The sequence below is a fragment of the Adiantum capillus-veneris genome, chromosome 3 (assembly GCF_014529385.1).
Source record: "Adiantum capillus-veneris isolate H3 chromosome 3, ASM1452938v2, whole genome shotgun sequence".
Lineage (NCBI taxonomy): Eukaryota > Viridiplantae > Streptophyta > Polypodiopsida > Polypodiales > Pteridaceae > Adiantum > Adiantum capillus-veneris.
The window spans coordinates 165,953,403-165,974,342 of NC_140933.1; the positions used below are offsets into that span (position 1 = coordinate 165,953,403).

At 39.7% G+C, this 20,940-nt stretch overlaps 1 protein-coding gene across 1 annotated transcript; it reads left to right on the forward strand.

Annotated features, from left to right (window-relative positions):
• The first annotated feature begins 2,991 nt into the window (after window positions 1-2,991).
• LOC147462120 (aspartic proteinase nepenthesin-1-like) lies at window positions 2,992-12,501 on the forward strand. Its single transcript, XM_086507094.1, has 4 exons — window positions 2,992-3,348; window positions 3,899-4,105; window positions 6,947-7,337; window positions 11,942-12,501. The coding sequence occupies exons 1-4, from the start codon at window positions 2,992-2,994 to the stop codon at window positions 12,499-12,501; spliced, it is 1,515 nt and encodes a 504-aa protein (XP_086363220.1).
• Window positions 12,502-20,940: the final 8,439 nt, after the last annotated feature.

The window sequence follows — 20,940 nt, forward strand, 5'->3', positions numbered from 1 at the left end:
TATCGTCGTCCTCTACGTCAGGGGAAGCACACTCTGAAATAGGGGACTACGTTCCCCCCTCACTACCAAAACATGAAGAACTGGTGTGTAGACTCAAGAAAGCTTTGTATGGATTAAAGCAAAGCTCACGGCAATGGAACATCAAGTTTGATAAGTACATTCAATCCCACGGTTACGTACAAAGCCAAGAGGATCACTGCTTGTATACAAAGAGGTTAAACGATGGTTCCCTCATCATTATGATTTTGTATGTGAATGATATGCTCATAGCCAAGAAGTCAAAAGATGAGATTTCACTTCTCAAGGATGCCTTAAGCAAACAGTTTCCTATGAAATATTTGGATTAAAACCTCGTGTTTCACTCAAAGTCAAAACACATAGAGGTCAGTATCATGTGGTACGAGATATTTTGGCTAGCAAACACATTGAGTTAGTCAAAGTTCACACGGATGAAAACCCAATAGATGCTCTAACAAAGAGCTTAGCCTCAGAGCAGTTCGCACATTGCATAGAGATGATGGATGTAGGGAGAAGCTACAGTCTTGCTTCATGTTTGTAAAGTTATACGTAATAGCCCCTACATTCTTTAGCCACTTGGGCCATGTTGACCTTCAAGTGAGAGATTATTGGATTTTCGGCCAAGTGGCCGCCAGGCAATGGCCAGTCACCCATCTACATTGTTTGATTATAATGACAATAAGGAGGGTGAGAAAGTCACTTCTCACAAGCTCCACCAAACACAGTGTCTACTACTCATCCCCTTCCCCTTCTCTCCTTCCCTCTCTTGCACTCCATAGCCATTTCCTACAGTATCCACCGCTCCTTCTTAAGAGGGGTATGGATAATTAGGGATCCTTAAGTCATGTTCAAGTTAGCCTACATCTCCCTTTTAACTAGAATTTTTGCATACCTTTTGAAGCATTCAAGACCCATTTTTAATTCATTTTAGTCCCTTAAAAGCACATTTGATTCCAAAAAGGATCCCATTGGTACTTTTAAAAGTTGCCTCATCCTTTTGGTACCATAAAGTCTTGAGATGCACCTTATACAAATTTCATTGGCACTTTGGAATGGTAATTCACCTGTGGAACCCTAAGGTCCTGAGACACACCTTACAGCAATCTTCATAATCTTGATCCTTCAACTCGTTTTATTTTCTCTTTAAAATGTCCAATTCTAGAGAGAGAGAATCATTTACGTTGAATAATATTGAATTTTGAGACATTGTCTTGCTCTTGAAATCATAGTCGTTCTCAACTATGGACATATACAAGAGAAGGTGTATTATGTCCATTGGCATTTAGCTAAGGATCCACTTTGGGACATTGATACCATTTTGTAGTCGATAATCGGTCTACTCAGCACTTGGAAGACATAGATGTGTCAAGTGTGTCTAGTCATTGTAGCTAGCACACAATTTTGCAATAGATAGCAAGGCTACTCAATACGTGGGAGACATAGTTGTTGCAAGTATGTGTCCTGTATATATACACTTTGGAACATTTTAAGCATAAATGAAGAGCATTTAGAAAAACAAGTCAAACAAGAGAAAACCTTTTCTTTCATTTTTTTTAACAATATTTACATCAATGATTGCTTTTCATGCAATTCATTGTAGGCATAACTAAGTACATTCAATCCTTCAATTCAAATTGCTATAAATCACATAGATGTATTCTTTATGGATTTGGAATGTTCCAAAAACATATATAGTTCATCTACAATAAGGAATGAACATCTCCATTATATTTGCATCATAGAGTTAAGAATTACAAAGTATCTTCTCCCTCTAGTCTAGAAAGAGAAAATTATTAAGCCTCAAATTTTGTTCTAACTTCTTTGGAACATTGTAAAGAACTACAAAGCATTGTCTCCCTCTAATTTAGAAAGAGAAAAACATGTTTTAAGTCTCAATTTTCTTCTACCTTCTTTGAAACATTGTAAGATGTACAAACATTGTAGGATGTTAGAAAATGAATTCTAATAAGTAGAGTTTAATGGGGTTGTTGCCAAAATACAATTTTGGTGACACAAAGCCTACTTTGACACGACAAAGTCCACCAGATCTTCCTGATGTAGGGCTCCTATTTTAGATCTTCATTGGTGTATGGCTCCTGTCCTAGCAAGGATCACTCCACGCATAATTGGTGTGGGACTGGGAAGCCTTACCAATAGTTGTGGCTACATGATGGGAAAAAGGACACTCACAAATATTTGTGGAGGTGGCAGTGATGCAACTAGGATACAACAGGACAAGAGCCTCGACTGCGAAACCCCACAAGTCAAAGAAGAAGCCTGGCTCACACACCAGTCGAAACCCTAAACAAGTGGGACTACACAAGCGGAGTGGCAATGCAAGTATTGTCCAAGGGCTTGAAATGGTGTGGAGAGGATGGGCGAAACCACTACAGCGAAGCTGGCTGCACCGGCTAGGTATCCAAGGCAACGCAAGGGGTCAAGGATACAATGAAGAGGTGGGTGTAGCCACAACGGTAGGGAATAGTAGGCGAGCAATCGGAAATAGGAGGGAACTGTGGAGATGTGTATGCCTACGAAAGTGTGCAAGGTGACGAGAAGTGACGGGCGCACAATGTGTAGTAGCACTATCGCTCGCAAGTATTAACTATTCCTCTCTCTCTCTCTCTCTCTCTCTCTCTCTCTCTCTCTCCAACCAAGCTTTTATATTTTAGGTTCTTATTTATGTATGTATACACTTGTTGAATGCTAGAATGACAACAAATTAGTAAGCACAATTTTATCCGAATGACAAGTCTACACACAATAAATTTTGTCCTCAGCTTCACGTGAATTCAACACACATGCTGCTAACGAAGCAGGCTAGCCGAGTTGTAAACGCTATGGTGATAACGCCATAGATAAAATGTACGCCTCGTGCAGGAATATTCCAAAGAAGATGTCAACCGCAGGGGCATGAGGAGGGCTATTTAATGAGGCGGACACGGAACGAGGGATAGTAAGTGAGGAGCTGTCATGGGTCCATTCGGATTGGGATGGCCCTCACCTGATAATTGGCTAAGCTGCTGCAGGCTACTGCCGGTGAAGGTTGTATTCGCCGTAGTGGTGCTCAATGTCATAATAGCTGGTGAGAAGTATGGGGCTGGAGAGGCTGCGAGGGCGATGGGCAGCAGTGGAATGAAGATGTGGGTGAGCCACATCTACGACGCTCACTCGCCTGCACGCCCGCCCAACTGCGACGAAGTCTGCGTCTCCGACTTGCGTATCAAACGGCTTACCGAGTCTTGGGCACAGATACAGGCGATGAGGAATAAGAGCCAACCGTCCCCTCACACCAACCTCCGCCCCGACGACTACTGGCCTGCGGGTCAAGTAAGTCTTTGTCTCCTTTACTTGTTTGATCCAAGCATTCGGAATGCAACTACACTGGGTGTGTGCGTGTAGGCTACATATCACAAGAAGATTTAGAAGTAGGAAAACGGAGTCTTTTTCATACAATGCATAACATCATGAGCTTCTTCTCACGATAATTCCCACATTGTGACTTACCTCAACATCATGAGCTTCTGCCGGCGGTCCCCGGTCCCCTGCCCCCAATCGTACCTAGCTAGGTATGCAGTGCCTCTCTCACAGAAGCTCATGATGTTGAGGTAAGTCACAATGTGGGAATTATCGTGAGAATTTGTCCAAAACTTCTTGTGTGCATGTGGCATCTCAAAATAGCTGAGCATGCATGAAGCTTAGTAACCCAAAAGTTCCCACTAACTAAGCCTTGCATGACCATGCAGAATAAAACCTTTGTAGGTGTGTGATCGGTCTTCTAACATACACACCAAACATGCATAGAAGGGTACATAGTGTGGTGAAGAAACATGCATAGAATATGGCAAGAGTAATATGGTGAAGTGATTGTACTTGTCAGGTCACGACAGGGTACTTTCATGGTGGCGCACAAGCCGAGTACTATGTGGAGTTGAGTGCAGGATATCCCTCCAACACACAACCCATACTTTTGATTATTGACACCGGTAGCCACCTCACATGGATGCAATGCAAGCCATGCCAACCTTGCTACCCACAGGCTTTTCCCGTCTTTGATCCGGCTAAATCTGACACATTCAATCCCCAGGTATGGCAAAACTGATAATTTTTGGTTTTCAATAGTCCAATCGTTGTCTAACTAATGAATGCTTGAATCAATATGGTTTCTCCTTCGATAATCAAGCAACGAAAACACGATGTTCACATGGATTGGAACCATGAGAGCATCCAACAAAATACCTTTCCGACTGTGACCAAAGCAGCCAAGCTGCCTCCAACTTTCCAACCTTCGTTGACGAGTAGATTCACCCCAGCATAAGAAAGAAGCCAAGGCAGCCACCCATGTCCATCGGCCATGCCCTCCCTTGCTCTCGGCGCACAAAGCAGGCTAACAGTCAGTAACTAGTACAATATCTTCTTTAAAACATTCACGACATGTGAGAGCAAAAGTTTGTATAGAATGTCACAATCAAGGCTAAAGTCCTCTCATGCTTAGGGTAGAGGGGCCAGTAGCGGTACTACTAACTTGTGTAGCTCTCCCTCCATGGCGATTTTTTGGCTGCAAGAGGTGCAACAGATGCGCATTGAGCAGGGCTTTCATACGACATAGGCAACTCTGAAGCTACTGTCGCACAGAGCATTTGCGAGCGATTAGCACGTTATTCAATGCAAAAAGCATCGTCAAGATATTAAGGACAGCAAGAGGCCAATACAAGGACACACGCGTTCACGGTTTGAACCTTGGTTTCGACGAATAGTAAGATCCCACATCAGCTTTCGCAAGCCAACAACCCAAGCACTACTAGCTAGGTGTGAGTTGGAGCGAGTAAGTCCCAAAAAGTTTCTCTTTTTTTTTAAATGCTCATTTGAGCTTGATTTGAATTAACTCAAAATAATACATCCAAACCCTGGCATATCGTTTGCACGAGGACATTCAACATATACAAAAAAGAAAAAAGTCAATTCAATGGGCGTAAAGTCCTCCGAGGGATTTGAAATCATTGACACAAAAGGAACTTTAATCCATGTTATAGAATTTCTATATTTCAAGGATTTATCTTCTTTCTTCTCGACAAGTCGCTTCCTCCTGCTAACCAAAAGCCATCCGCAAGTTTCCAGCACTAGTTCTACATGCAGCATTTTGTTCTTTTTCTGGAATAGTTGTTCATTTCTAAAGACCCATATGGATTTCAGGACTACAGCTTTGACTATAAAATTTTTTGTCCTCAACCCTTCATCGTCCAAGCACATGGAAGCCTACTGTTAGGTCTCGCCTAAAGAATGGGGTGCCAAGCTAGCAAAACACTCATCTGCAGACTCTTCTAGTAAAACTCTTTTGTAGAACCTTTAAGGCTTTTGAAGAATCTGCTTTGATGTAGTTTCTTCTTGAAACCTTTTGATGTGGGTGAAGCTCTCTGCCAAAACAAGGTGTGAATATGCTCTTGTTTAGAGAATATCTCTATGTTTTCTTAGTGAGAATACCTTCTTTATAAAAGATGTGTGGACACTTCACTTCGTGGGAATCTCCCCCTTAGAAATGGAGCTTTTGGTTAAGGAGTAGCTTGTGTGAGAGGATGATCTTGAGAGGAGTAGTTAGAGGTGAATGAAACTAGAAAATTGACCTAATTGAACAAACAATTTTAAGATGCTAAACATCTTCGCTTTACTCCATCTATCTAATCCAATTGCTTGGGCATTGAAATGCTACAAGGATGTTTAATTGAATGGATCAAAAGAGGTTTTTTAATGCAAACAAAGATGCAATACACACAAAGTAGGAAACCTAATGATGTCTTCATTTGATGCTTAATAAAAAAGACAATTAATGACACAAGGGAATCAAACCCATGTACATAACTGTACATGGAGACTAAACAAGAGATTAGACAATCAATCTATCTACTAATACCAAATAGCATGGCTGTGATACCAATTGTTATTTCTATGGTGTCTTAACTTCTACATAAGCATTCATAATCATTAGAGCAACAATCAACGGTACAATAGACAACATGGAGCCAAAATGAAGTTAACTAGATTATTAGTCATAAACTCACACTAGAAGTGTGTTAAGAGTTGTCTACTTAAGTAGAAGTAGCAAGATGTAGCACAAGTGTGTAGTACAATGTATTTGGCTAATTCTCAAGAGGGACCCCAAGTCATCCCATATCAACACTAGGAGGAGTCGACCCATGAAGTTAGGAGAGTAATTTGGAACTTTTACAGACTCATTTGGATGCTAGTACTACACATCATATCCCTCCTAGGGAAGTCACATGGAAAGTGCCACATAGGCTAATGACTACTCTTGTTAGCAAAAAAGGCATACAACACTATGGCCATTTTCCTTTGCCTTTGGGCATTCCCAAAAGGGTAGAAAATGATAGTTAAATCACCTCACAAAACAATGGGCTTTTGTAAAGATTGTATTCTTATTTTTCTTAGTGCAGAAGGACTAAAAATTTATTCCATTGTGCAATGTTATAGGGGTATCACTCACAAATATCTGAACATAGCACGTGAGTTCAACAAAAGGGTTATTTAGTCTCATTTTTAATGCATTTTTAATGTATAGAAGGGCACCAATCAAAAGGGATATACAAATATTGAACTAGAAAAGGGTGTGTTATATTCATTAAAAAATATATAGTTATGGGGATTTTAAAGTAGGCTTTAAATGCACGTGATATGAGTGTTTATGTATACCGAACACCCCAAGTGTTTGCTAGGGATAAGCCAATTGAAAGAATAAAGATGGTCTAAGAGCAAATGTTAATTGGACTTTGGATTATTAATTTGATCCTGTTAGGAAGCTCTTTGTATGCATGTATGTATGTTTTTATCTTAAATGTGAATCATGTGTTTAGATAAAGAAAAAATATTTTTTGGGCGGCACTTAAATAAATTGTTTTCTCTCCTCTTTTTCAAGGTACCTGGCTCCACCTATTGCAACATTCTACAAAGCACAGGATACGGCACAGGGACTAATGGTGGAACTTGCAACTATGGCTTATCGTATGCAGATGGGTCATCGAGTCAAGGATTATTAGCTTTTGATACTATTTACTTTTGGGATTGGAATAGCAATGGAGATACGGTGGCCTATCAACTTCCTTTTGGGTGTGGATTTAGCAACATTAGCCCTGTACCCACAGTCACCTCAGGTGTTTTAGGTCTTGCAGATGAGCTTAGCCTCACTTGGCCAGAGTTTTGGGGAAGTGTATATGGGTATAATCCTAGCTTTACCTTTTGCTTTGCCTCCATTTTCTCCCAACCAAATAGTGGATGGATCATCTTTGCCGAAGGTGCCACCACCCCAAGTAAGTTTTTCTTGTCTAAAGCATTAATTAATGTAATAAATGGGTTTGTAAATATAGGGGTAGGTGGTAGCAAGAGAGAGTGCACCTTATCTAAAAGAGACACACAAGCCGAGACAGTGGTCAAACATCCCCCATTCCATGCCTTGATTGAGTTATTTTTAGGACATTGTATGAAGAATCCACAGAGAGAGAGAGAGAGAGAGAGAGAGAGAGGGGGGGGGGGGGGGGGGGGGGGGGGGGGGGGGGGGGGGGAACACTTTGTAACACAATAACCTAGGTTTATTGTACTCACCCTATAAATATTGAAATTTACCAACCCCCACTGAAATTCCAAGATAGGTCTACCACCAATATGTAGTCTAAAAAGTGTTTGGGAGAGAGAGAGAGAGAGAGAGAGAGAGAGAGAGATGTAGTTTTAGTGACATTGCATCCCCTCTCACCCACCCCAAAGAGAAAGAGTTCTAGGGTTTTTTTTTTTTTCGGGGGGGGGGGGGGGGGGCATTCTATCTCGTGATTGGGCTATTTGTCTCCATCTTTCCACCCTCATGCCCATGGTTATCTCCTCTCCCTCCTTTGGCAATCCCCCTATCAAATGCAAGAAAATTATTTTTCCTGGAAGTTCAGACCAAACATATAGGCGAGAAGTGGGATTTGTCATGTACTTAGGGGTAACCCCAAACCTTGCATTATGACAACAAGAATAGAGGCTTAAACATGGGTGTAGCATCTAGTTGATTGCTTGGTCTAAAATGTGGAATTTCAAGTGCAAGAAAAATGAAAATCATCTCATATAAAGGGGCCAAACAATTCAATATCTCTTGGGGATTTGAGTTGTGGTCTTACCGGCAAGTAAGTGTTAAGACATAGAAATGAAGAGGAAAATTGTGTGGCATCAATGTATGTAGAAAGAGCAAAAAGACAAGAATGATGCATGCTCACTAGGAATGAGATTATGTGAGGCATATGAGAAAGACAATTTCATAGATGCAATGACACCATGTGAGTGCCATTGAATAATAGATATGTGGGTCTTGTCAAGAAAATATGTAAGTATCGATATAACTTGCATACACATGCACATGCACATGCACACTCCCAAATAGTTGTTCAGTTTACAATCACCAAAAATGCATTATAGGAAAGAGACCAATGTTTATCCATGTGAAGGTCCCAAGCTTAAGATTGGATCATCAAAGCCAAGATGGACGGTCGTAGAAGAGGAAGGCACAAGAAGGTAGTGCACTTGAATGCATGTTTGTTCACCAAAGGTGTTTAAAGCCATGGTAGTTTTAGCATACATTACATCTTGGCAAGTGGAGACTATATGGGGAGGTATAGAGTGTAAGGAAGATGGGACCTCAATAATGTGGAAAAAATATATCATTTATCTAAGACCAAAAAAATTGTCAATGCTTAAGATAAGGAGACGCGATGAAGAGGATAGTGCACTCATTGATGCTGAAATATCAAGCACAACGCATGGTACGTCTAAATGAGTACTCACCTACATTTATCACTTGCATGAGGCAGTGAATATGAGGATCATTGCTAGTGGTACTACAACTAAACTTCATTGACATGGTCTACCTATCGAGAGTAATGGCAACTTCTCTTTCTAGCCCACTCACTAGCAATTTCACATTCTCCATTGTACATAGTTCTTATTATTTTGTATCCCCCACTTTTGTAGACCTTGCCTCATTTTCATTAGTGAAGAAGAAGAAGCAGTGTGCCTCCATCTCCATTGTGTACTCTCTTGGTTGTGTGCATGTATGCTTGCATTGTACATAGTTCTTATTATTTTGTATCCCCCACTTTTGTAGACCTTGCCTCATTTTCATTAGTGAAGAAGAAGAAGCAGTGTGCCTCCATCTCCATTGTGTACTCTCTTGGTTGTGTGCATGTATGATTGCAAGAGCTCAAGCTCTCTCTCCTTCGGTGTCTCTTTACATTTGATGATTTGAAGAGTATAGGCAACATCTAGGGTTTCTAAGAGTAAAACGAGTATGCTAGGCAAAAGCACACTTGAAACATTTTCAACCTATAGCTACATACGGACAATGATAGACCTCGCAAGGACCTGTGGACATGCCACTCATCAGCAAGACCACAACATCAGTTGATGAGTGGCTTAAAAATGAGTTTGACGAATTTTCTCAAGCAAGGGGGGCTCCAATACATAGGGCTTTCCCTCATTAATTGCATGGTGACGACTTTGAATTGATTTGTGTGCATCCTTTAATCTTGACGATAATATACATGATTCATGAGCAATGATTAGATGACTAAAGCATCAAAATGAACGAAAAACACATTCTCAAACAAATTGTGGGTGTTTTATTGTCTGGTTGTTCTAAGTACAAGAAGCAAAGGGTAACCCTAATGCTTACTAGGCACTATTGATGCGGGCACAAAGGGCCTCAACAATGGATGAGTCATAAGCTATTTGTATTTGCTAGGCCCCGAGAATACAAGCAAACACTAAAGATTATTGCCCAGAATTGGAAATCACTTGTGCTATCCAACTTCGACATCCCACTCACACAACTCGCATTCTAAATAGCCTATCATGCATCCCATAAATCTACGCTCTAGTTATTTTAGATAATTTTGTCACCACAACATGGCACAGTTCGCTTATTAGTACTAAGCTACAACTTTTAAAAAATTAATCTTTTTTTTTAGCAGTTCTCACATTATGTGGGATGTTTGTATTAATAGAAACAAAAAAAGGGACAATGCAACCCATGCAAAGTGACCTTTCCATGGGTACTTAGAGACTACAGGATCACATGAATCTAGTTTTTACAAGGAGCCAACAACCCATACAGACATATACTCAAGATATCAACATGGAACTCACTTCTCTTTTCTTTTTTTTGATCAAATTAGTACTATTAGAAGATCTAGAGTTGCAATAAAGTAGCTAAGAAGGTATGTCTATGGTACTTGATTGTCTTTAATTATATCACTGTGAGAACGGGTTCTAACTGTTATCTAAGAAGGTGGCTAAGAAGGTCTATGTTTGGTACCTGATTGTCTTCAACTATGTCACCATGAGAATAGGTTCCATATGTTGTCAAGGATTCGTGCAAGGTCTCTTTCAGCATACTCATATCCTCTTGTTTGTTTGTTGAAAGAGGGAAAGCCTCCTTAGTCATTGCATCCTTGGCCCTGACTCAATCATTTTCAATATCCTCCAGTCTACTTGTATTTTGTATCCGGTTGGTATCTCTAGAGACACACCTCCAAGTGGTCCCAGCCTCAAGGTAGTTTCTGGCATAGTGGCCAATCTTGTGAGATTGTAGCATGCATGGGGAAAGAGGGAAATGCAAGATCCCTCTTTATAAATAGGGTCTTGAACTATAAGGAAAGGTTGGATTTCTCCTGGTAGTTAATTCTTTGATAGGGAAAAGGTGACAATTACGATACAAATTCCAAAATAGGGGGGACAATTTTGGGCATGAGGCTATTAGGGGGTATCTCAGGAGATGCTCCCTTTGAATTGAGCAACCAATTGTCAGATGTCATGGTAGCAGTGAGGGCCTGTAGGCACGGGCAGTTGGGAGTATAGTGAAGCACATGGACAAGCGACAACACAAGAGCAATAAAGTCTATTTTTTTCTAAAGACACCGCGTGATATAGGGGGTAGCAACCTTGTTGTAGTGGAATGGTTTATTGTTCCAACTACTTTAAACTAATGCTTTTACCCTAGATCCTCAAAAGGAAGTAAACAAGAAACTTAAATAGTCTTAAAAGCATGACAACTAACAAATAGGGACATGTCTGTACCTATGCTTGGGAAAATTGTGTCCCTAGCAATAACTAGAAAAGGAAATACTATATGGGAATCTCAGCTAAGTGAGGGATAGAGATTTATCACTTGATATAGAGGCAAGAACTTGGTATAAGTTGGCAACCACCTCCTCAAGGCATAAAGCCTTGAGCATGTCCAGCTACCTTCCCAACTTAAAGTAGGCAAAGATAAATTCAAGAACCCATAGTAGTATTGGTTAGAAAAGGTGTAGTAACTGTGAGCCTCAAGCATGAGCAAAAAGCATTGGAGACCAAACACGACTAGCTTGAGGATATATGAATCAAAATCATACCATCAAACCTTCAAAGAGTAACCATTGTGTGTGTGTGTGTGTGTGTGTGTGTGTGTGTGTGTGTGTGTGTGTGTGTGAGAGAGAGAGAGAGAGAGAGAGAGAGAGAGAGAGAGAGAGCGCACCATCCCATCTCCATATGCAACAAAGAATCAAAGCAACAAGATATAATGTTTAAGAAAACATAGAAAGGAATTGTGTAGGATTAGGACAACTTTTCTTGAACCTCAAAAACATATCTATAAGCATATATAGGTGAGGATGATCACAAGCCAAGATGATGTAAAGGCTCTTCATGATGGTAGGAAGAACCTATATTTCCTTTTATTTATAGATGGGGTTGGTTTCAAGAAAAAAAAAATCAAGTTTTAAGCGTACCAATTACATCATTTATCTAATGTATGGTTTGAGATTGTAATACATTTTAAAGTCTAAAGCATAGGTATTGGTTTTGCCTTTATTTGAATTACCCTTTCTGATATCTATATATGTTGTAGCACAAGGGATACCATTATACTCGACTACCCCCATACTAGATCAAGGGAATGACGGAATGACCTATATGGATGTGGTGGATTTTTTTGTCGATACTCAATTAGTTGGGATTCCTACTGGAGTGTTTGACATTGACCCAAATGATGGATCGGGAGGAGTTATTTTGGATTCAGGAGCAACGATCAGTGAGATGGTTCAAGATGCATATGATCCTTTTAAGGAGGCATGGAAGAATGCAATGGTTCCAATACTTGGAGAACCAGATAACAGTGATACCCCTGGGCCCCCTGGCTTTGAGCTATGTTGGGATTATCCAAATGATGTTCAACTACCGACCATGGGCTTTGTTTTTAGGGATCAACAAGTCTTCTACCTGAGCGCAAAGGCAAAGACACTCATATACTACTCTAATTCAAGGAGTAGACGCATGTGTTTTCCATTTTGGTCTAAGGATCACGATAGAAATCCAGCTATGTATTGGGGAAGTATTAATTTGCACAATCATCGCATTATCTTTGACAAAGTAAAAGATCTTGTTAGTTGGCAGTATAATTGTTGCTAGAGCTTAGCAACTATTTGCAAGTAAATGGTCCATGTAAGGCACTATCATGTGAGCATAGTTATTCATCTACCCTAGAGATATACTCCTTGTTCGTGCATTTGAAATAAAGCCAAAAAAAACATATATACTTGCTCAAAGGTCTCTACATGATAGCAAAACAAAATTGATCACTCTTAAAATCTTGTGAGTTGTCTATCATTGTTTTATTGAAGTGCAATCACAACATTTTTTTGCAGCAAAGCTTTACTAATATTTGAGTGTGTAGAAAAATCCAATTCACATTTTTTTAGGTATGCTTCAAAAAATTTCATGGTAATAATATGAGTCTATGAAACACACAACCCCCCCCCCCCCCCCCCCCCCCCCCCAAAAAAAAATAAAAAATAAAAAAATGCAAAACTATGAAATTAGGTGCAAGGAGTTGCCTTCTCAGAGACATGTATATACTCACTAAGAAATGACCAACTAATGAGAATTTTAGGTCGTTAAAATCACAGGAAAATTATAGAATGCTCACAGCTTATTGGTATATAGCACCCAAAGCTTATTGGCCTCAGAACTATCCCAGGATAGTATGGATGTAGTGGTTACATGGATGGATTGGTAACCCTCATATGCATGTAGACAATAGCTCAAGTTGCATTGGTAGCAACTTCCTTCTTTTTCTTTTTGGGGAGCATGGATACTTCTCTTTTTCTTTTTGCCAAACTCATAATTGCGAGTAAATGTATTAAATTCTTCCAAAAGAAATGTTCAAAGCAACCTCCAGGCAATGATAAGCCTTACAGGGGGAGGGGCAACCAGATACTTCAAAACTCCATAACCCACTGGTCTTATTGGTCTCGAAAGTGGGAAGTGAAGTGTTTGAATCCACTCTAGAGAGAAGTTTCCAAAAAATTCAATAGCAAAGTTCTCACTCACTTGACCTAATTTGGGGGTCGAGATAGCACGAGATGGAAAGATGTAGATGAGTTGGCCACTTAGTTCAATGTCAACGGAATTGGATCAATGTTGATCAAGATAGGTCAACAGTCTTAGCATTATGCTTATGCTAATGTCTGAAACTGAATTTGATTGAGAAGCCTAGCACTTGCAAAAGCAGTAGCCAGAATCCAAATGGGCATCAATAGCAACAAATATATTGGACTCTTAGTGACCCCTAGTTATGCAGACCTTCCTATGGAAAGAGCTATGGAGGGCTATTCCAACCGGGGTAAAGATATTAGCCAGAGGGATAGGATTTTGTAGATGCTTGGGGTGTAAGATGGCTAGTGAGGATCCCTTAACTTGTTGCAAACCTATCTAGCTACGAGAGGCCTAGCGAGAAAATAATGTAAATGGATACAGAAGATCTAGAAGATCCTATTCTTTTTCAAGAAAAACCTACCCTTTGAGGCAAGATTTGGAAGACCAAGCCGCACATGAATTTTCTGCTTCTGTTACTTTAGGCAAATTTGGAAGGCTATGAACCAACATATCGCTGAAAAAGACCACTTGGCAGACAGCTACAAGACATTACTCAAGAAATCAGGGAAGTGATCATCTCCATTAGAAAACATAAGAACGTTGAAGACTCAATTCAAGCAATCAAAGCTCTCTCAAGTTTGCATCTACCAGTCATGAGAATGTAATTATCTAAGTAGCTCTCCTATTTCAAGGACCGCATAGCCCCAAATCAAGTATATGGTCCCTCAAGGAACCTATCATGCTTGAGGATTATTAATCATTCCTTTCGAGGTTAATATGACATTCACTCACAATTATGAGTATGTCTACAAAAAAATGAAAAGAAACTTGAATAGTAGAATTTTTAGTATGCATGTAGCTAGTTTAATATCACGTGAGAAACTTGAATTGAAGATGTGGTGTATTAAGAGTCAACCAAATTGAAAGGCTACCGATCAACAAAACAACTGAAGGTGTTAGCAATGTGCTTGTGCCAATTTATGAGGTTGACATTGATTGGAAATCCTGGCATTGGCCTAAGCACAGAAACTTCACTAAATCGGAAAAAAAAGGCAATCTATTTCAAACTTATGTTCAGAATATATTGATTCTCTCCACTTGATAAAAAGTGGTAGAAATAGTGGCCCAAACCTAGATGGGAGTCGGTAGCACATCGGTAGCAAGCAACGTATGAGACCATTAGTGGACCTCACCTATGAAAATCTTTATATGGAAGGTGCTATAGGGGGAATAAACCCACCAAGGTTAAGATTTCAACCAGATGGATAGGCTCTTATAGATGCTCAAGGTGCAAAGCGGCTAGTGAGGATCCCCTTCACTTATTTCAAAACTATCCAGCTTTGAGAGGCCTTGTGGCCAAAGTATGTAAATGGATATAGAACCTAGAAGATTGCATTCGTCAAGAACAAACTACTCTTGGAAGGAAAGTGTTGGAAACACCATGTCCTTATATGTATACAAATTGTGCGCTTCTGCTATTTCAGACAAGTTTGAAAGTCTGGGGATCAATGCATCTTCAAAAATGACCACTTGACGGCCAGCTTCAAAGAGATTATCCAAATTATGGAAGTGATCACTTCTATTGGAAACATAGGAACTCGAAAGAGTGGAAGCAAGTAACCAAAGCCATCTAGGTTCTTGTGTTCAACCAGTCCATAACATTTGTGTCTTAGCTTATGTTATGTTGCTTGATGCGAGAAGGGGCTCTTCACACTTGTGACACCTATATTAACGTATTTCCAACGGCATCAATCTATACATGGATATGTGCATCACAAAGAGAGCATCGATATTCACGTTAATATAGGTGTCGATATCAGTGTTGATATGTTGTGATATCGAAGTTGATATTGATGCCTATATTGTTTGTGATAAAGATGTTGTGCTACCATAAATATCGGTGTCCGCATATAAAATTATTTGGGGTGGCAACAGGAAAGGGTCTTGCCACCCAATTAACCATTGTAACTCCACCCCTTACACATGTGTTCCATTTACTCAAACATTCCCCCAAACAAAAGTCCACATTCACACCCACACATGCATTCACATGTAGATATCTACATCCCATTGTTTGAATCTTCACTCCATTTGGTATAGAGACACACTCTCATACTGAGGGGCCCTTTTCAAATTTTGCTCCACCTCTCTCTTGGTATGCACTTGATGCATTAATATCACCAAAAAAGAAAATGTATTTATTTTGTACATATCTATGGTTTTGACACATTTGGATCTCGAAAATAAGGAGAGGTAGTAACAAACCCTATGAAAAAGAAAATTTCAATGGATACCGATTCTACCACGGTCACAAGTTGACGGTCACTACAGGTGAAGAGAAAAAATCAATAGTGAAAGGGAAGAGAATCTTATGCATTATGGAGTTGGAGTCAACAAAATACTATCAAATTCAAGCCTAATTCCTTATGGACACAAGGCTTGCACATGAAGTCAAGATGGAACCACCTGGAAGACTTTTGGAAGGGAAAGGCCGGACACATATTTTTGTGAGATTTTTCTCTATTTTTTCCATTCCGAATTGGAAAAAGTTTCCAATAGCAAAGTTGTAGGCATTGAGGTGAACTTTTGGCTCCTATTTTTTTATTATATTTAGAGCTACGGTTTGAGAGAAATGACCTAAATGGTGGAGCCTATCTGTCCACTTGGGAAGAAGTCATGGTTATCCAACTACACACACCAATCTCTCATAGGTTTCTCTCCATTATTACTGTATTTTCTCTTATTTTGTCAAGATTATCTCAAATATTATGAGGAATCTCTTGGACTCAAGCTACGGAAGGTGGCCTGGAGACAAAGCTCGCAATGATGAAGGCGATTAGGAGGAAATTGGTCAATAAGCAAGGCTCACGGATCTCTCTCATTTGGGGAATGTCTCTAACTGAGGCTACTCTGTAATAACTCCTCCTTCTCATAATCTCTTCCCTAATCACTCTCTTGGCCTATAAAAGGAGGCCTTCTTTTTTGTAAACGAGGACTGCACACTACACATACTACGGGCATACTACACACACACACGCACACTATCCCATACCCACACACCTACACATACACACCCTTGTGCTATATGCTAGTAGCATGAACCCTAATCACATAATCACAACACCATCACCATGCACAAAATGAGCACAATATCTCCACACACTTGTAATGAAGGATTGAAGGCATGATTTCAAGAAGAAGATTGACGGGGCTACACTCATGATATTCCTTGCCATCAACTCCCATCTCTCCGTTAAGTATCCTACGGTCTTGTCCCCTTCTCATCTTCTTGCCCTATGCTACCTATTGTCTTCCTCAACACACTCCATCTTGGTGCCATACCTTGTGTCATTTGGAATATACTTCATTGTGAGTATGGTTTATGCTTGTTCTTTCCATTTTGCTTATGTTGAGGTTTGCAGATTTGACACCATGCATACACCTCTCTCTCCCTCTCATATTCCTATCATCTACTTGCATCTTCAGGTGTGCAGATTCGCGACCTCTAGTATGAGAAGTGAGCATAGTTGCATGTTTCCCTTACCTCACTATCTTCCTTACAACATGCACGAGTAGCAAGCCCATTCTCACTCACTCACCATTCCTCTCATCTTGTTTTCCGACCACCCCATCCCACACTTGGCCGTGGATCTTGAAATTGTTTTCCATGGCATGTTTGATTGTGTATATGTACGCGTCCTAGCCACATATCTTGGTAAGTGGTGCCCCTATTGTGTACCCCCCATGATGAGGCCATTGTGCATAGTCTTGGTGTAGAGGCCACGTGGTCGGTTTTGCACTTCCACCAATACATTTACAAACTTTTAATAAAATAATAATAATAAATCAAGCAATCAATCAAATTTTGGCACATTTCAAGGGTCCAAGATCTTGATAAGATTTTGCCTTGAGAAAACCCATGAAATTTCACAAGATTCACAATAAAAAAATTTAGAGTGACAGATGTTTTCCAATACCTGGCTCCATTTAATCATGCTCCACCTTTTGGGGAAAGTTTTGAGATGTTTAACCAACTTTTCATAAATGCTCTTTGTTGAGGGAGAAGTAAATTACCTTCCCCTTGGCCACTTCCATGCTTTCACTCAACTCTCGTAGGACACAATGGGAGGAAAACATGCGAGAGTGCAACCAAGAGTCTACCCATAAGGACCTCTTCCTGGAGGGAAAGGTTAATGACCTCCTTTAAACTTTCTATAGATTTCCATCCACCTTCACAATGTTCCATAAAGAGGCAAGAATATCAAGTAAGTTTCTTTTTAGTTGTCTTGCAATCTTAGTTGAGTGGCTATCAAGAGCTAACCCTTGAACAATGGGACCCCGGGAGACCAATGTAGAGCAGTCTTTTGACAGTCTAGTCTCTCCATTCCATAGGAGAGTGGAGGCAGCTTTGCAGCATTTTCCTATGAATATACCAATGAAGCCTCCTATCTCAATATGTACTCCCTTGAGGGCCAAAAATTTGTTTTGTAAGCGAGGATTCAATCACTTGCCCCGTTCAAATTTCATTTTAGTGTTTAGCATCATTTCCCTAGCCAGACAGGTGTAGCTCTTGTCATATTTTGCTAATGTCCTAAACAATTTTGCACAAGGGCCTCACTGTGGATGAGAGGGTCCAAGATGCCCAAACCTCCTTGATTCTTAGGCTTGGCCACGGCATCTCACATGCACCATTGCCACATTTTGCTACCAGCTATTTTGTTTCTCCATATGAACTCCTTGATGGGCTTGAGAAATGCCTTCCAAGTTTTGTGAGAAATATGTAAGAAAGGAGAGACAAAGGTAATGTATGCAAAGAGGAGAGAGGGAGGGTCGGAGGGTGATTTAGGATTACCGCATCTTTATCCACAACTATTACCTCTACCATTACTGTGCAACGGTTCGGAACTAAAAAAACCCAAATTTGGGTACTACTTTTTATTTTCAAAAAAAGGCTTATAGAGCATGATATTTTCATAAAAGTGGACATAGAAAATGATAAGACATTTTATCATTCAATTAATCACATACATATGATTAAAATTACAATTAGAAATGTCACTCTTTAGTGAATCAAACAAAATAATATAAATTAACATGTTTGATAAAATTAGAGAGAGAGGGGAAGGGGGGACACAACCAAAATTATTCATTAAACCAAATATAGAAAATGTTTATGAGTCATCTTCAAAAAGATCTCTACAAGTTCCATCATCTAAATCTAAACCCATGGCTCCTAAATCAACATAGAGAGAAACTGAATCATCATTTCTAGATGTGTTGGCTTCCTCATCTTCAAATTTGTCATTCCCATCTTATCATCATCATCGGGAAAATCATCCTCCTCACTAAGATTGACGGTGGGACCTAATTCATTGGTCTCTCTCTCCTTGGTCTCCTCCTCATCCAAAGTAGTGGGTGAGAGAGGGTCAAAGATGGTCTCCACTTCATTAGAGAGAAAAATGGTCTTTTCTCAAGGTGTTACTCAAACTATGAACCAAAATCTTCGTTGGTGGATTGATGGGATATAGATGACCTATAGAAAAGAAGTTCAAAATGAGTCACATTGGTAATAGGGTACAAAAAAATAAAGTTAAACTTGATTATCACTCACTTGCTCACAATTGCCTAGTAAACTTCAATTTTCATGCCATTCTATGTGATGCACATTACAGTCCCCGACATCGTCGACTTCCAAATTCCTTGTAATTGCAAAATGGCAAACCGTTTCTTGACCAAGATTAAGCACATTAGTTTTATCTAAAATAGTGTAGATGGCTACAAGATGGATGCAAACGAGTGCAACACAACGACAATGAACTACATGTGCAGATAAAAATGCATGTCGTGGTATTGCAATATAAACGATGCACTTTCGCAAAAAAAATTGCAGAAGCTTGTTTGCATTTGTGATCTCTGAGAAGTTGATTTTTAGTGATAACATGCCATAAATAAGTTTGACTGGATAATTGTGGATGGTTGAATGATGTTGAGCATAAAAGAACACATATGCAAGAGATCTGGATGAGAAAATTAAAAATTTCGGACTTTAGACATCATACACATATGATGTATTAAGGCTTAGCAAAATACCAAATTTGGCAAACCAGACTGCACTAGAGTGTTCAAAAGGGATGTTTTATTTTAAGTAAACGTTAAAACCAAAGTTTTGACCAACACTTGGTACCCAAAACACAAAAGACGGAGTGTCAAAAACGGGAAAAACAGAAAATTGTGATTCTGAGCATATCTTTGCATGAAAAATGGCAAAAGTGCTTGGAAACTAGTGTTGGAGACTTAGACATTCTTGTGGATAAATTTTGGTCAAACATTCATCAGCAGACATCATACACGTATGATTTCTAAGGGGTGAATCTAGCATCCAGATTTACTTTTTGACCTTATTCCCAGGTTTTGCATACTGTGTTGAGCACATACACGAAGTTTCAATTCATTTGGACATTTAGATTGAATATTGTATCTCACTCTTTACAAGAAATTACTCATTAAAAATGAGGATTTTGTGCAAGTTTAGCTTCTAAAAATTGATGTGAGCACTTGTGCTTGTTGGACACATTAGGAAGCACCTGGGACAGACACATAACCCCAATGTGACTCAATACACATTATACGCATATGATGTCTTAGGGGGCCAATTTGGGACAAAACACATATCTGAGTGCACCTATGAAATCTAGATTAGTTAAGAAGAAAATAGAAAAAAACCCATGAATTCGAAGCAATCTTGGGCTTGGAAAAGCCAAGAGATGAATATAGGTAAAGTGAATGCTTGAATTGATCATATCTAGTACAAAAAGTGTTGAAATGTTTTGAAAAGTGATGTGAGTTGCTTGTGTAGTGGAAGACCTCTAGAGTGAGTTTCACTTCACTCGGACCAGATAGACATCATATGCATATGATGTCTATAGGGCATTTTAAGGACTAAGGTTGACATCAAAGTAGACTAGGGTATTTAGCACCACAAAGCAAGCTTAAGGACCAAGTTTCATCCAATTTGGATCATTTTTTGTTTATTAGCCTCCTAGAGAAGCTGGCAACAACCAAGGCCTACATACTGGAGATTGACCTACTACAGGAGTTAGAACTTCAAAGTGAGCCTAGATTTGAACAAAGCATATCAAGGAGAGTACAAGATTCAAGGTTGAGCAAAAACTAAGCATTGAGACAGTATACGTGTATGATGTCTAAAGGCCTAGTTTAGGACTCAGCCTGTGAACTTGGTGGTCTAGACGTCTTTCTTGGAACCCTAGGATCCCTTTCAGACCGGTGCATAGAGGGATTCAAGTCCTTATATACAGTTTTTGGGTTGAGATTAACCCTCTAGTGACACCAATCTACAATGTAGAGCACTTAATTGAGAATCACTACTTTAACAAAGAATTGCAGAGTCAAAGTTTTGTACAGATAGCAAGAACGAAAGATCTTGCAAGTGATGATCATTTTGGAGTGCAAAGT

Coding starts and splice junctions, on each gene's coding strand:
- LOC147462120 (XM_086507094.1), top strand. CDS start 2,992: ATGGGTCCATTCGGATTGGGATGGCCCTCACCTGATAATTGGCTAAGC. Junction 3,349..3,898: donor ACTACTGGCCTGCGGGTCAA/GTAAGTCTTTGT, acceptor TGTACTTGTCAG/GTCACGACAGGGTACTTTCA. Junction 4,106..6,946: donor CTGACACATTCAATCCCCAG/GTATGGCAAAAC, acceptor CTCTTTTTCAAG/GTACCTGGCTCCACCTATTG.